This window comes from Platalea leucorodia (assembly GCF_965183815.1).
Source record: "Platalea leucorodia genome assembly, chromosome: 9".
Taxonomy (NCBI): Eukaryota; Metazoa; Chordata; class Aves; order Pelecaniformes; family Threskiornithidae; genus Platalea; species Platalea leucorodia.
Genome location: NC_138831.1, coordinates 20,296,531 through 20,311,199, shown reverse-complemented (window position 1 = coordinate 20,311,199; position 14,669 = coordinate 20,296,531). Strand labels below are relative to the sequence as shown.

Here is a 14,669-nt window from a genome sequence, read left to right as displayed (position 1 = left end):
CTCCTCCCCTTACACGGTGAAGCAACGGACAGCACCTCACACATTTAGATAAAATCTTGTATTTGTCTTTTGAAAAATTCCCACAACTAAGTGGTATTAAAACCACTGTAAAAGGAAACAATGCAATTGTTTATAAAGGGGGAGAAATTTTAAACTGTGGACATCTTAAGTTCTGTCATTCCTAGTTTGAACCAATTTAATGAATTAAAAATCATATTTTGCTGGAAGCTAAAACATGAACTTTAATTCACACAGCAAATTTCTTTCCTGTGTGACTTGAGAAACCAAATCTCAGCAACTGAGATTATGATGGCAATGCACATAAACACTGAACTTCAGATTATAGTGACATATAGCACAATAAAAATCTGGGCACAGTGACCGAGAACTAGGCATAAAGAGAATTTATTCTAAGGAGAAGTTTCAGTTGCTTTCAAATAGCGTTATATTGGTAAATTACAGGAGGCAAGTAATAAATTCATGGCCGTATCTTCTTACTCCATTTAAAAGGAGTACTGTATTTCCCCAGGCAGCATACGCAGTAAGTTGCAAATACGCTGTTTGGTATGCTTACCAGCTAGCAGATCATGTCTCTCTGAAGCCAAAGAATTAAGCTATATACATCTTCCTTAGCGTTTTCTCTTCAAGTCTTATTTTGCTGCTGCATGAATAAGGGAACATACTTTCTAGGCTTTCTTCATCACCTAACATACCAGTGTAGCATATGGTAGGCTTTATCTTGCATGTCTTGGAGAAATTGAAGTTCCACAATAAGAAGGGCTTTCACATAGTTTTAGTCTCAGTAGTGCCTGACAATACATTTCAAAAAGCAAAAAAACTTGGAGGTAGTGCTTAGTACTCTAGAGAGCAATAGATTTTTGACAATATCTGTGATTTGACAGGGGGAATTTTATTACACTATCAGATTACCCGTTCTAATTAACAGCAATTTAGAGAACTGTTTTTTCAAAGGGCAGCTGTCAAAATATCAGAAAATGGTAGGGCATGCACATATTGATGGGTTCACACTTTAGTCGCTTTTCAATTTCACAAAAAATATACTGTGTCACAGTCAAAGACAGAAAATGTGGGCCCAGATGGCCTTGTATTTCATTTTGTACAGCAGAGGCTTTTTACAAGGGGAGAAATGCCTACTATGACATGGACCAAACAATCAAAAAACCTCAACCCTGTGAGGAAGTCTTCAGATAATTTCTTTGCAGAGAATCCATGCATGTGACTTAGGACCCAGAAGAGGACAAACTATGTTTATTATTTGCTTGTGTGCAATATAAATAAACTAAGTTTCCAGAAAGGTGTTCTTAGCACTGCATCCACAGGGGGTTTATTTCCCACATCCTTCTGAGCTTCTTAAGTGATACTGGTTGATAAACAAAATAATTTCATAATAATTCTAACTGCATGGCTTTTTAGAAAATCACCCCTAATTTTTTTCCCCATATTAAGTATGGAAAAGAGTTACTCTATAATAATGGTTAGTTCTTTACAATGCTGGTTTCTATAAAGGTCTAATTGTATGTTAAAAAAACCCAAACACCTCCACCCCCACAACAGTGAAATGAAGGATACCCGACTGCCACTAATTAGTTATTTACACAGCTTTACCAAATTCAGTTGCTAACCTCATAGGCCACAGAGAGTAAGGTATTCAATAAAAATAGCAAGCTACTGTGTAGTTACGTTTTAATTCAGACACAGGAATGTTTCTAAAACTAACATAGGCTGAGGTTTGCTTGAGTGAGCTTTAATCTTCAGAGGAAGCAGTTTCTCACCTTTGGTATGATATGACAGCAGATTCAAAAACAAAACCTAAGTAATTTTGATATCTTACACAAGGAGACAGCTGAACCCCTAGAAGCAATAGAGAGAGCAGGAAAAGACAGGGATACCTTGAATTATCTAAGATATGGGGCTTCTTACCTCTAGGAAAGATTAGAGTTTTAGAAAGATACTGAGAGGTGCAGGGGGAGGGTGAGGAAATAAATAACTAGATTTAAAGGCAAGACTAACACAAACTTGGAAACAAACCTGAAAATCATAGAACTATCTTATTTTGGAAGCATTTCATAATTAAGAAATTATGATAAGATAAAACCATTGCAGATAAAATGGTTATTCAAAAAGCTATTATTTGTTGATCCTTTGCTACGTAATTTGGAAAGTTCTTTGAATACATTGATGAAAAACATTGTATCAGAAGTATGCAATTTTTTGCCCAGATAACTTTCCCAATTATCATAATTCCTGTTATGTAGAGTATACATTCTACCAGAGAGAGTGATAGACAAGTCTAAGCACCTCTCAGAGCTGATACTGAGGCAGCTTTGGTATTTTTGTATAATTAAATGGAAAGGTAGCTTGGGAGTGATCTCTGGTCAGAAGGACAGGTGCTATAGAGTGGCACATGTTTGCAATATTCCGGGCTGGTCTCTTTTAGACTAGGCTGGCCCCACTCATAACATGCAGCAGATCTCTTCTGGAACTATTTTATGCCCCTGATGATAGCATATCATTATTCTTTTGTATTTCTGAAATCGTGTAAAGACTGGTTTGCAGGTCACCAGAGCAAAACTGTTTCACACTGTTCACAACACAGTGTGAAACAGGACAGTTGTTGCATGACCCTAAGCAGTGTGGCATCAGCGTAAATGGGGAAGTTTGATGGTGAAAATCTTTTTAGGAATGATGAACCTCAGAGGCCAGAAAGTGGCAAACTTGATATACACCAGTCTATGCTGCCTTTTGGGAGTAATCCTTAGAGCAATTCTTAATCCTACACTCAACCTTTTTGCGTGACCCAGACACCAGTGCTGAAGCTTGCTCCCTGGCCACCTTTCTCTAAGAAGACAAAGATACTCGGTTTTGAGTTATCAACAGTGTAGTCATCAGTGCCAATGGCAATACTAAGACACTGTTACCTCTGCTGACATTTAATCAGCTGGCAGCACTTCACTGATGGTGCCAAAACCAGAACTGCTACTGATGTCAGCAGCAATGTCAGTGCCAATTTTGGATCAACCTGCATCTCTTATATCCAGAGGCAGAACTGAGCATCCTTACATCTGGCTAGATATGCACTGTTCCTTAGGAGGAGAAATTCAGCTATCTTCTTTAAGGAGAAATGGGAACAGTGCTGGGAACCATGACTATTTCAGTGTCCAGCCCTGCTTGACCTTAGAGGGTTTCATTGCCAGAACTAAAGATTATACCAAAGCTGTCTGCCATTTTTTTCTTCACTGGAGGTAAAAATACTTCTGTCAAAGAGCTTCTAGCATGTGCACTAGCTAAAGGTGATTCATGATGGAAGGTGTTTATCACACTTGGGATCTGAAATTCCTTACAGTTATTCTGTGACGAGCTGTTAAATTTCAGTGTCTCTAGATTTCCATATTCTGCCTGAGAAGTGACAGATAAAATCATGGTCTGACACATGATTCTGAGGCTACTTTTAACAGCACTTAAGATCAGTGCAGAATGGGTATTAAAGCTTGAGTGTTTTGAAACTACTATTTTGGTATAGCCAAAACTATAAAACAAGAAGGCAGTTAGGTGAGTCTGAAGAATTAAAAGGAAGTAAATCTTAGCTGCCTATTTCAGTCCCAACTGAGGTATCATCTGGTAGGAGCCACAGATGGATATTACTTATCCTGTCTTTCTGGCACAGATGGTTAAAGATTGCTGGTACAGTTGGTCATATCTGCTTTGCGTCAGGACGGGGTAACTATTTGTACAGACCTGCTGCAGAAACTTAGGAAATCACAGTGTTTCCTTTATTACAACCAACTCTCTGTAGCTCAGCTTGGCTGCTGCTTCTGCAGCACATCCCGGTCTTTCTGTTCCACCACACACACTGTGCTGCTGACCTGGAAGGCTACTGCTGCACCATCTACCTGGGGCTGCTACATGGACTCTTGAATGGGCCATGACAAAAATCTGTTTGGAGAATTTTCTGTTTTTCTGTGTGCGTGTGTGTGTTGTTGTAGTTGTTTTTCTAACTTTGATTCTGAAAAAATTGCTTTGCTTTATGTTCAGGCCAATGCAGCTTTTTCCTGTGCCCTGTTATCTAAGAGCACGATACATGCAATGAAAATATTCAAAATTTCAAACTATAAGCAGGAACAAATGCACTTAAAAGGAAATACTTCAGAATATCTACTTAGCCATAAAAATAATTTAGAAGTATGCCCATTTTCTTACGCTAACATTTAGTTATAACCATAACAAAACTTAGAAACTGCTTCCATTCTACTCAATATATTGGAAAGGAAGAATTGGGTTTTTTCCCCTCAGGGTGACTACATCTGCAATCATACTACTGTAAGGGAAGAAGAAAGGGAACAGACACGTACTGTGAAAAGTGCACACATTCGATCTATCTTCTCTGGATTCCTGGGGCCTCCATTCTTGTTTAACCTCACCATAAACCTCTCACTAAAAAGCAAACAATATTAAAAAAATAAACAAGAGTTTCATGTACACACTTCAACATAAAAATACAGGTAGATATGTTTTTTTTAAAAAAGATGCACTAGGTATTCTAATGTTTTTAATTCCCAAAGCATATGAAACAGTACTTAGTGATCTAGATAAAATTACATGGAATAGCATGGAAGACTTTTAATAGCAACTACTCTGCATGTGAAAACATCATGTTGATGCATATTCATGATGCAATAACATTAAAATAATCTGAATATATGAAGCACAGGATTTAAACACATTACAAGTACTTCAGGCAAAGGCTAAGGCACATTTGCTGAGGCCTTTGGTAAAATTGAGTTCATTGAAATCCACTCAAAACTAGAAGTAACAAGAATACCAATTAAGCAATCTCTTTCAACATATACTATTTATAGAAGCAATATACTAATTCAAACACATTAAGATTCAATTGATAGAACTGCTTATCAATCAAATTAAACAATCCTTTTACAAGCAAAAACACCGTGTATAGTCAGACTGCAAAATATATATTCCTTAGTACAGATGGTGAGCCATGGACATTGATATTATTTCTTAAGACAGACAGAGAATTTATATATACAGATAAATTAGATGACTAAGAGTACTTTATTTACTAGATATGTGACAACACACTAAGTATTGACCAGAATTTTCCTCCTACTGATTCACAGAAAACAGCAAGAGCACACCATTAAATCTTCTGGTTACATTTCCATTATAGCACAGATCCTTTCAATTTTATCCAGTATGACTGTATCAACTCCAGAAACCTTTATTTGACTAAAACACATTTTCCAGCATATTATCCGCTGTTGGCCTGAAAAATATGAAAACGTAGAGTATGCACTACTTCCTTTGGTAGCTTGCTCCAAAAGGCTATTCATCACTACAGTTAAAATGCATGGGTTAACATCAGCTTGGAAATGTCTGGTTTCAGTGTTCAGTCACTGCTTTTCGTTACACTTTTTTCTGTATGTTAAAGAGCCCTTTAGAAAAGCTAATTTCTTACAGGGTAGTGATATCAGTCATTAATTTTATTATGTAATCAAATATCCCTCCAAACAAGTAAACAAATTAACGCTGTTAAGAAATTAAAGAAAAAGTGCTGGAATCCTTTTATAGAACTTACCCATAGTGCGATTTTTCAACACCCTTTCATGAACAGTTCTAAAAATGCAAGTTTGTAACAGTCTAGTACTGGTACCACCTACATCGTAAATGCAAATACACACACGTGTATTTCGCACATATGAAATCAAGTCAATACTAATCCTAACTAATTTATCAAACATCACCTATTACCCTTTTTACTACAGCATTACGCTGTGAGTTCATTTGAAGCAGCCTGCCCATTATAAACACCGACAGATTTTCAGAATTGCTACTTTTGTCAGAATGGCCCCTAATTCTGTAAGCATGACTCATACATCTTGCTATACACCTTTGCGCGTTTATTTGCTTAAGTTTATCTTGCTAAGCAAGCCAGATTATGCTCTCTGGCTGTTTCACTCTCCCTGTTACTCACTATTAATCCAATCTCCATGTCTCCTACAACTTCATTCAGTGATAATTTTAATTAATTTGCAGCAGATGCTTATAAGCTCAGAGATTGCTAACATGCCCCAAAGAAATCCACAAGAAACAGGTATTTGATGATTCTTTACCTACAACTACTTTCTGAGATGTCAATTAGTAAGTTCAGAATGTTTTAGCAAACGCTTTAATGTCATGGTGTAATCTAATCTTTTAGTAAGAATTTTATGATTTATTAAGTGGAGTGCAGTACAATATTACAACTTTAGTACATTACAGTAAGTTACATTACAACAACAATATTACATCTTCATATTTACCTCTATCTACCTAATACATAAAATGCAAAAACTGAAGTCAGAATTTTCAAAATAAGACCTATTTTCAATAAAAACACATTAATTACATTCTTAACCCTTATCATTAGCTCAGCCTTGTGCCCATTATTTTGCTGGTAACTAATTAAGGTTGTGAAAACACATAGTAGCAAGCAATTCAAGCAGGATGGCCAAAGCGATCGCTTCTCCCAGCTGTTCGCCTCAGATCTTGGGTGCTCCTGCAAAAGGGCCACACAAACAGGGCCTGCAGCACTACCTGAACAATTACATTGTAGAACTCTAAATAGTAACATAAACTGAAATAGGTGTTGGTTCAGCAGCAGTTACAGTTGCCGGCATTCAGCTCTGCCTACTCAATGAATTTCAGAAGAGGTGCAGGCAGGACAGTTACACTGATGCCACAGGTAAGCTCTGGTTAATACAGGGAATAAAGCAGAAGATAACTAACTTTTACACTGTCAATTTCCAAACAGGAATCATGCTTTATATCATTAAAAATATGTAGTAACTTAAAGAGATATCAACTCATAGCCATGTCCTTTCCAAGCCACAGCAATAAACATCAATATTTCCAATGCCTTCAAAAACACTGTTTAGGAAGACTTTAATTTTAATAAATCCATTTAATTTTAATCCTTGAATCAGTTTAATTGCACAATCTTTCATTTAGAAAGATTAGGAGGTAACATACATTTAATTTCTGTATAATTTGTAAAACATGTCTCCTTCCATAAAGTAAAATGCCTTACAGAAAAGGAACAAAAAACTGCCATGACCTACAGGGCTACAAAAGTTACTTTCATAAAATAAATATCGGTCCTCTTTAAAACTGAACTTGAAACAATGATAATTAAATGATTGTAGTTTATTTGTTACATGTAAATTTGCCAACACCCTCTACTAGTACATTGAAAAACAATTACTATGCCTTATGCATATTAACTGTGTGCCATTTTTAAGGATAAGAGCATAAAATAGATCCATACTACACAAACAAGATCTCTGGCAAACTATTCGTTCACTTCTGCTGCTGGGAATGTAACCCGGCCACCAAAGAGAGGTGCAACAGATGAACACAAAGCTAATACGTGCAGCCTAAGATCACGAGGAAACAAGACAGCAAGCAGCCTGCCAGTAGAAGACTATGAGCAACGTAAATCACGTCTGCAGGGGAAAATGTGCTCACTGGTGAAGATGTCCACTCAAAAATCAAACTGTAAATCAAAGCTGGCTCACTCATATTTGATTGCAAATCCCTGAAAGTTATTATACCCTATATAATACACCTGGAATATCTTTGCTTTCATTGCAGTGGTCAGATCAAGGCTGGTTCTCTTAATTCAGCAGATGATTGACGTTTTGAATGGAAACCAAACCACTAGCAGAGCACCAAGCTCCTCTGCAAGATGAAGAATTATTTACAGAAAGGGAAAACAGGATTTGAAAATGTACCGCTGACTAAGAGTATTTTCAAATTCTGGGATAAAAATACGGGAAATATATTCTATGATCAAATATTATAGAATCCTAGAATCATTAAGGTTGGAAAGGACCTCTGAGATCATCGAGTCCAACCTGTTAACCTAACTGCCTGGTCCACCTCTAAACCATGTCCCTAAGCACCACTTCAACAAGTTTTTTGAACACTTCCATGGAATGTGATTGCACCACTTCTCTGGGCAGTCTGTTCCAATGCCTAACCACTCTCTCCGTGAAGAAATTTTTCCTAATATCTAATCTAAATCTCCCCTGGCACAACTTGAGCCCATTTCCTCTTGTCCTATCACTTGTTGGGAGAAAAGACTGACCCCCACCTCACTAGAAGGAGAAGATGCTGGTCCACAGATAAACTAAGTCGAGATCAAAAATAGACAAATTGTAACAATAGTCCTCCATATGAAAGGTCCATCTTACTCTACTATCCTGTCTCCAACAATGTCCAGTAGTGGATAATTAAGGAAACAATAGAAGACTAAAGAAAGCATACAGTAATACTCTGCTGATATGTACTATCAGCTTACACCAAAGTGAAGCTCAAGAATAACAGCAATATCTTTGAGTTTAATAGTCCTGGATTCAGGCTGTCATGTTTAAAAAAGTCTCACTAGCCATTTACAGAGTTACTTATTAGAGAGTGAACTTTATAGTAATTTATAATATATGTATGTACCATACAAATGCATATATATATGCATTATATAACATGATTTAAGAATTTAAGAATTAAAACTCATTAGATGGAAGGCCTTCAAGAAATAATGTTATAACTGCTCTTTTACCTCCATTGATCTCAATAATAACGTTACATATTATATTTTAAATCTTCAATAAGTTCTATAATTTTGAACTTCCAACACAGTTTTTCTTTGAAAAATTGTTTCAGCACTAAGGAGCATTTCATTTTCATAACTGAAGTTGAATACAATACTGTATGCCACAGAATCCTGTGCAGGCTGTCCCTCTGACAATGGCAGAGAAGGGACTGTCAAGTCTTTGAGCTGACATAGTCTATTTATATGTGATTCATTACCAAAAGTTGTATTGCTTAGTCTGCCTTCAAAACATCCAGAGAGAGATATTCTGGAGGATTATTTGATAGCCTCTTGCAAGGTTTTACTCCATTAACAAGTGGAAATCTTTTAAAATTTGCAATTCACCCCTTTTCTTGTTACAGCCACAGAGAAAATCTGCTTCCTGTCCCCATATTCCAGTGCTTTTCAAGAAATGAAGCAGATCACCATCTTTTTCACCTGTCTATTCATCAATAGTTCCCTTATTCCAGCACTACCTCAGTAACAACCTTTAAATTCCTTTCTTTAATTTCCAGTCCTCCCTTGAGTCCTCTTGAGCTTGTGTCACTAAATAATTAAGGGGACTTTGAGGCAACCGTAGCATTTGAGAACTGTGGAACATGAAGAGGCGTTCTGTCAAAGGAGAGATCCACCGACAGGACAAGGAGAATGAAAAGACAGCAGTGCTAATAGGCAACCTTAAAAGACTAAGCCACCTCAAGTTTTTCCACCTTTCCTTATAGGTCATTTCTCCTAAACTTACAGCTTTGTTTCTCAACTCCACAATTTCTCTAATCTTTAGTATTACTGTTCAAGAACAGTTTACAGAAATTAGTCTAAATATGCCACTAAGCTCTCACTAGTGTTGATAATGTTAATATAACCTGGAATGGGACTTGAACCTTTTTACACTGTTGACCCATATTATGAACTAGTTAGTCAGATGCTCCCCATTTTACAACTGCAAATTTATTTCTATGTCAAAGGAAACCAGAAAGAATAACCTTGTTTTCAATGATCTGAGGATCCACTGTCTTCAGCTATCATCATAGCTCCTTTTTTAGACAAAGATACACACATTTAGGGTCAAGAAATTTAATGGGAATTCAGCCAATTTTTTATTTTGGGAGTTACTTCCTTTGAAAGAGTTCAGCCTTCAGTGTGTCTATTCCTCAAGCTTATCTTCTACGCAAAGAAAAGAGCTTGCATAGAATCTAAACAACATTAAAGTCCAGTTTAGTAAGACCAAAATATCAAATCTAAGCAAACTCCATATGGAAATAATTGCTCATGTTTGCATGCATTCAGCATTATTTTTATTGTAATTGAATATGCTCTAATCGCTTAAAGAAAACAGACACATGTTACTCTGTTAAAAAAAAAAAAAACCTCAAACACATCATAAGGAAAATTTAAAAACCCAGTAGTTAAAATTGCCAAATGAGTGGTGGAAATTAAGTATGGGGAGGTACTGAGTATTTGATGTAAACCGGCTGCTCGTTCAAACTACTGTCATGAAAAAACCAAAGCAAAACATTTTCAGCTATTCTGAAAATACACCAAAACCAGTTCTGTCTTGCAGAGAGAATCAGAGATAAGAAATGCACCAAAACAGAGGAAAGAATTAACATTTTTACCTTCTTGAGTTCAGATCTAAGATGTGCCACACCGGTAGCAGTATCTTAAACAAAAGCTTATTTATTCCTCTTGCTCCTACATGCCATAAGCAATCTTCAATTACTCTAACTCAAGATCTCCTCCTGTGCTAACTCACATCATAGTGAAACCACCTCTTGTGTAGCAATGTCAGGTTTTACAACCACTTGCATGATTAGCAATTGCTAAAGCTACTCAAATACAAGAAACATTGTTCTGATAAGCAAAATCAAATAGCTTCTTGTTCTTGTACTTGAAAGGAAGAAAAATGAAAAGAAGCATAGTGTCTCACTTCTTGGCTTCCTTTAACTGCCTGAAAAGCAGGACCATACTGAACTGGCATCTGTTTCTGCAAAAGGAAGGAAGCAATCAATGGTTTGGGACATTACATTTTCAGCATGAAGGAAGGGGCAAACAGGGACAAAATTTACTGTTGGGTGAGCAGGAGTGGCATTATGCCTAAGGGGAGTTTTCGTTATTGAGGTTATTTGTTGTGGGGCTTTTTTTGCATAACATGCAAAGATGACAACAAAAGGCCCAGCAAAGAGCTTGCAATGGATTAGTGAGCTCCCTTGTATTAACTCATTGGCAGGTTTAATTAGCATAGGGTTGTGAGGCAAAAATCCTGATTGTGTATCAATTTATGAATGTATTATATTAATATTTCATTAACAGATGCTTAGTGCCAAAGCAATGATAGTCTGTAGAGAGACTGCAGACTAATGTTCTGTTTGAATTGGAAACTGATGATAAAGAACACAGATTTTAAAGAAAAAATTCTTTAACAATCCATAGGAGATTAGTTTTCTGAAGCAGACACAGTGACACGTTAGGACATCAATCCCCTTAAGCAAAAACCTCACATCTTGTACCTTCCCCTTAACTTAAATAATGGTTTGGTAGCCATTTCTCCCAGAAACAAATGCCTCCTTCACTCTCTCCATTCCAATATGCCACCAAAAGGTAAAAGGTACAAATCTGTTCCCTCATTTTTCTTATTTTCCTCAGTGCTCCTTACTTCCAGAGAACAACTGGGGAAACACTGAAAAACCCCAACATTTTTACAAACATGTCAGTCCTTTCTCAAAAGCTGTATTTAACTGGGTTTTCAGGATCTAGCATTTGATGGATCCCTTCTAAAGAATAAAGGTTATTTTTAAAATATATATTGGTCCCATGACATATGTACCAGTGCATAGTGAAAAGGGTCATATGGTAGCAGAGAAGGTCATGTAACTTGTATTTTAGTCCTTGATCTTCTCTCGGTGTCTCCTCTCCCTAGCGTTCTTTCTCACTCTTCTAGTATCATGTAAATCCCTACCTGCATACAAAATAAAAATTCAGGAACAAAAATCTGAAAACGCTGTCACAGAAGCTAGCACAAATAAGCTACATACAAAAAAATGCCTAACCAGCACAGTTCACCTCCATTCATCATACTCAGTCCTACCATTTAAGAAATGCTGATAAGCATATTATTTAATTTCTCACAAAAAAAATCTCTTCTCATCTCTTCTTTCAATGAATGCTAATATGCCTGACAATAATTCTAGAATAAAATTGGAGTTGGCATATGAATATCATAAGCATTTTAAGACATTACTGTAAAAGCACCATTTTTTGTCCCAGATAAATCTTGAGAATAAACTCTATGCACTGCAAGCCCAGGTCAACCAGGATAGACCTCAGGATGAGTTAGTCATTTTCTATGACAACAGAAACCTTGCCAACATTTGCCTTTAAAACACTGCAGTCTTGCTGTGCATACCATATTTCAGGCAGTTTACTTCACCAATGCCATGAGATACTGCAATCTTTCTACCACTGTGCGTACAAGCTCTACAAGGACAATATGTTGACCAAGTGAATGGAATGATGCTAGGAATTACTGATATATGACCAACATGTTTTCTTAAAGCTGCAAAAAAAAGGTGCTTGTTTCAAAACATTCATAAGTTAGCAGAGAAACACTATGAAAGATTCCTGGGGTCTGGGGGAGGCAGGTGGGGGGCAGGGGAAGATAAGTCTCTAAACCTTACAGTTTCCACAAGATAATATTTGCATGAATTAACTTGGGAAATGATTCTCCGTATCAGAAAGGAAGTATACTGAACCAGCACAGCAGAAGTTTTAAAGTCCCAATGCAGCAGCACTAGCTAGTTTTTCAGGAAAGCAGTTATTGCTCTCCAACTGCCTATGTGGTGGCAGAGGAAAAAACCCTGGCTGTATTGCCCTGGATTTCTATTTGTGCTGCATCATGCAATATAGTTAACAATAAAAATACGAGGCTTCTCATGTTCGCTTGTACAACTTTACATAAGATTAGGGAAAACACAGAATTTTATTTTCATTCCAGTTGCCAAATTTGTCAAAATCTTTCTCATGTTTGTCAACTGCAAAAACATTACTATGCTCAGTGATCAAAACAGGTCACTACGGGACGCATCGTATCCTGATGCTTTTGAGAACACCCTGTAGAAACTTTCTAAAGAGGAAACAAGTTTCATGTCATGACTTCTGAACTTTTTATTTCAACCAGATGGTCTCATATTCATGAAGAACGCATGCATGTATACCGACATTTCAGTCACTTCCCACTGTCACAAATACTGTGTTGATTTTTCTCTTGAAAGATGATTTAAGCAATAGGAGAAAGGGTTTCTAATGAAGTACAACTGCTCATGACACCTACTTAAGTACTTGAAGAAATGGAAAAGTAAAGTTATGATCAAACAGTAAATAATTTTGGCTCCTCCCAAGAGCTGAACTCCCTTGTAAATACTACTTTGTGGAAAGATCACAAACACTTTTAACAAAGTTTCCTTTTTGTGGAAGTATTTCAGAAGGCATCTACATATTGCCATTGTACTTTAAAAGGCAGAACTCTTGAGATGATTAAGCAATTTGTTTGCCGTCCATTTGGGAGTATCCTCTGTAAAAAGCTTTTCAAGTTTATTTTCTGTTAATCATGTTTACCTTTTAGAGTTGCTAATTTTTTGCTCATTCTCTTGGGAAAAAAAAACAAACAACCAACCTAAGTCCTTACAGCTGCTGTAAGACTGACCTAATAATAAAGTCTTCCAGTACTCCACAGAATGAGTCTCAGTTTAAGTGTGAGAGTAAGTCAAAGCATATGTACAGAATGATACCGTGTCTGTGAAGAACTGAGTTCCCATTTATATTGTAACCCAACAGCGCATACTAGACCCCACGGCACAGCATTATTCGAGCAATCCATTACCGACAGGGGTCACTCCTGAACCCCTGAGACAGAAAGATCACCTCTGCTGAACTTTCAGTTTGCACAAGGGCTGAACAATGACTCATAGACTATTTAAAATCCTCCTTTTCAGGCAAGTGCTCATGGTATGTGTTTGGTTTTTTCCCCCCCTTTTTTTTTTTTTTTAAGGCAGAGAGGGAGGCTGAGAGGGGGGGTTCTTTCATGAGCTGCCTTATCCAGATGATCTGCAATAACCCCAGTTTCAAAAACAAGTGAAGAAAAGTACACTGCTTTGGTTTATGGAGTGTATTTTATAAAGACATCTTAGAGAAAAGAACACCAAATCTGTGAGGGAAATGAATCTGGCTCTGAGAAAACAGCTCCAAGCAACGCAGTTTGCTTCCCAGCAAATTCAGGCTTAATGCTCATGAATTATTAAGTTACCACATTGGCTAGAAGCCAGGGGGAAGGATCACAGAGCTTACAGTAAGACTGTTACTGCAAACACTGGGTTTCCATAGAAACAGAAAATAGTGAAAATAAGTACCTGTCATTCCTCTCTACCACATCAAGGAAAAACAACCACAATGTTAAAAACATTATTAAAGCTTGCAGGAGAAATGTAGCTAAGCACCAATTACATTCTCCTTGGGTTCTCATGAGTCTGCCACACTTGAACATTTGACACTGTCATTAGTATTTTTTTGTTATTTACATCATGAAAGGTACATATTTGTGTTCCTGAAAGGAATCCTCTCCATTAGCTAAAACAAGTTCCTATTTCCAAAAAAAAGAGATGCTAGTCATATAGTGCGATTCCTTAGTCCCTGCCAGCGATCATGATTTTAACTAATAAAAAGAAAGCCAGCCGACCCTGCCAGACGGTAGGTGTGAAATGCTTTGAACTTAACTGCAAGGAAGACTGCTAATTTTGGATTACAAGTATTTTATAGAATAAGTATTTTATCACCATCTCTAACCTGAGAGAAGCTAATGGTTCTGAGGTCTAATACAGCAGTTGTCTCATTTAATTCTTGCTCTACAAACCACATATCCCCGTTACTTGGCTTTGCACGTGACAATCCAGAACGGAGTTTTGACAGTGAATTTTGCAACAGAAAGAGCTCAAGTATGAAGAGTAGTATT

At 36.9% G+C, this 14,669-nt stretch overlaps 1 protein-coding gene across 1 annotated transcript in view; it reads right to left on the bottom strand.

Annotated features, from left to right (window-relative positions):
* Window positions 1-14,669, bottom strand: part of DOCK3 (dedicator of cytokinesis 3) — a gene marked incomplete at both ends in the record, with an annotated part of 219,664 nt that overhangs the window by 100,914 nt on the left and 104,081 nt on the right. Inside the window, one exon of the mRNA XM_082321208.1 lies at window positions 4,371-4,452. Coding sequence (XP_082177334.1) covers window positions 4,371-4,452 — 82 coding nt within the window. The remainder of the gene's footprint in view (window positions 1-4,370; window positions 4,453-14,669) is intronic.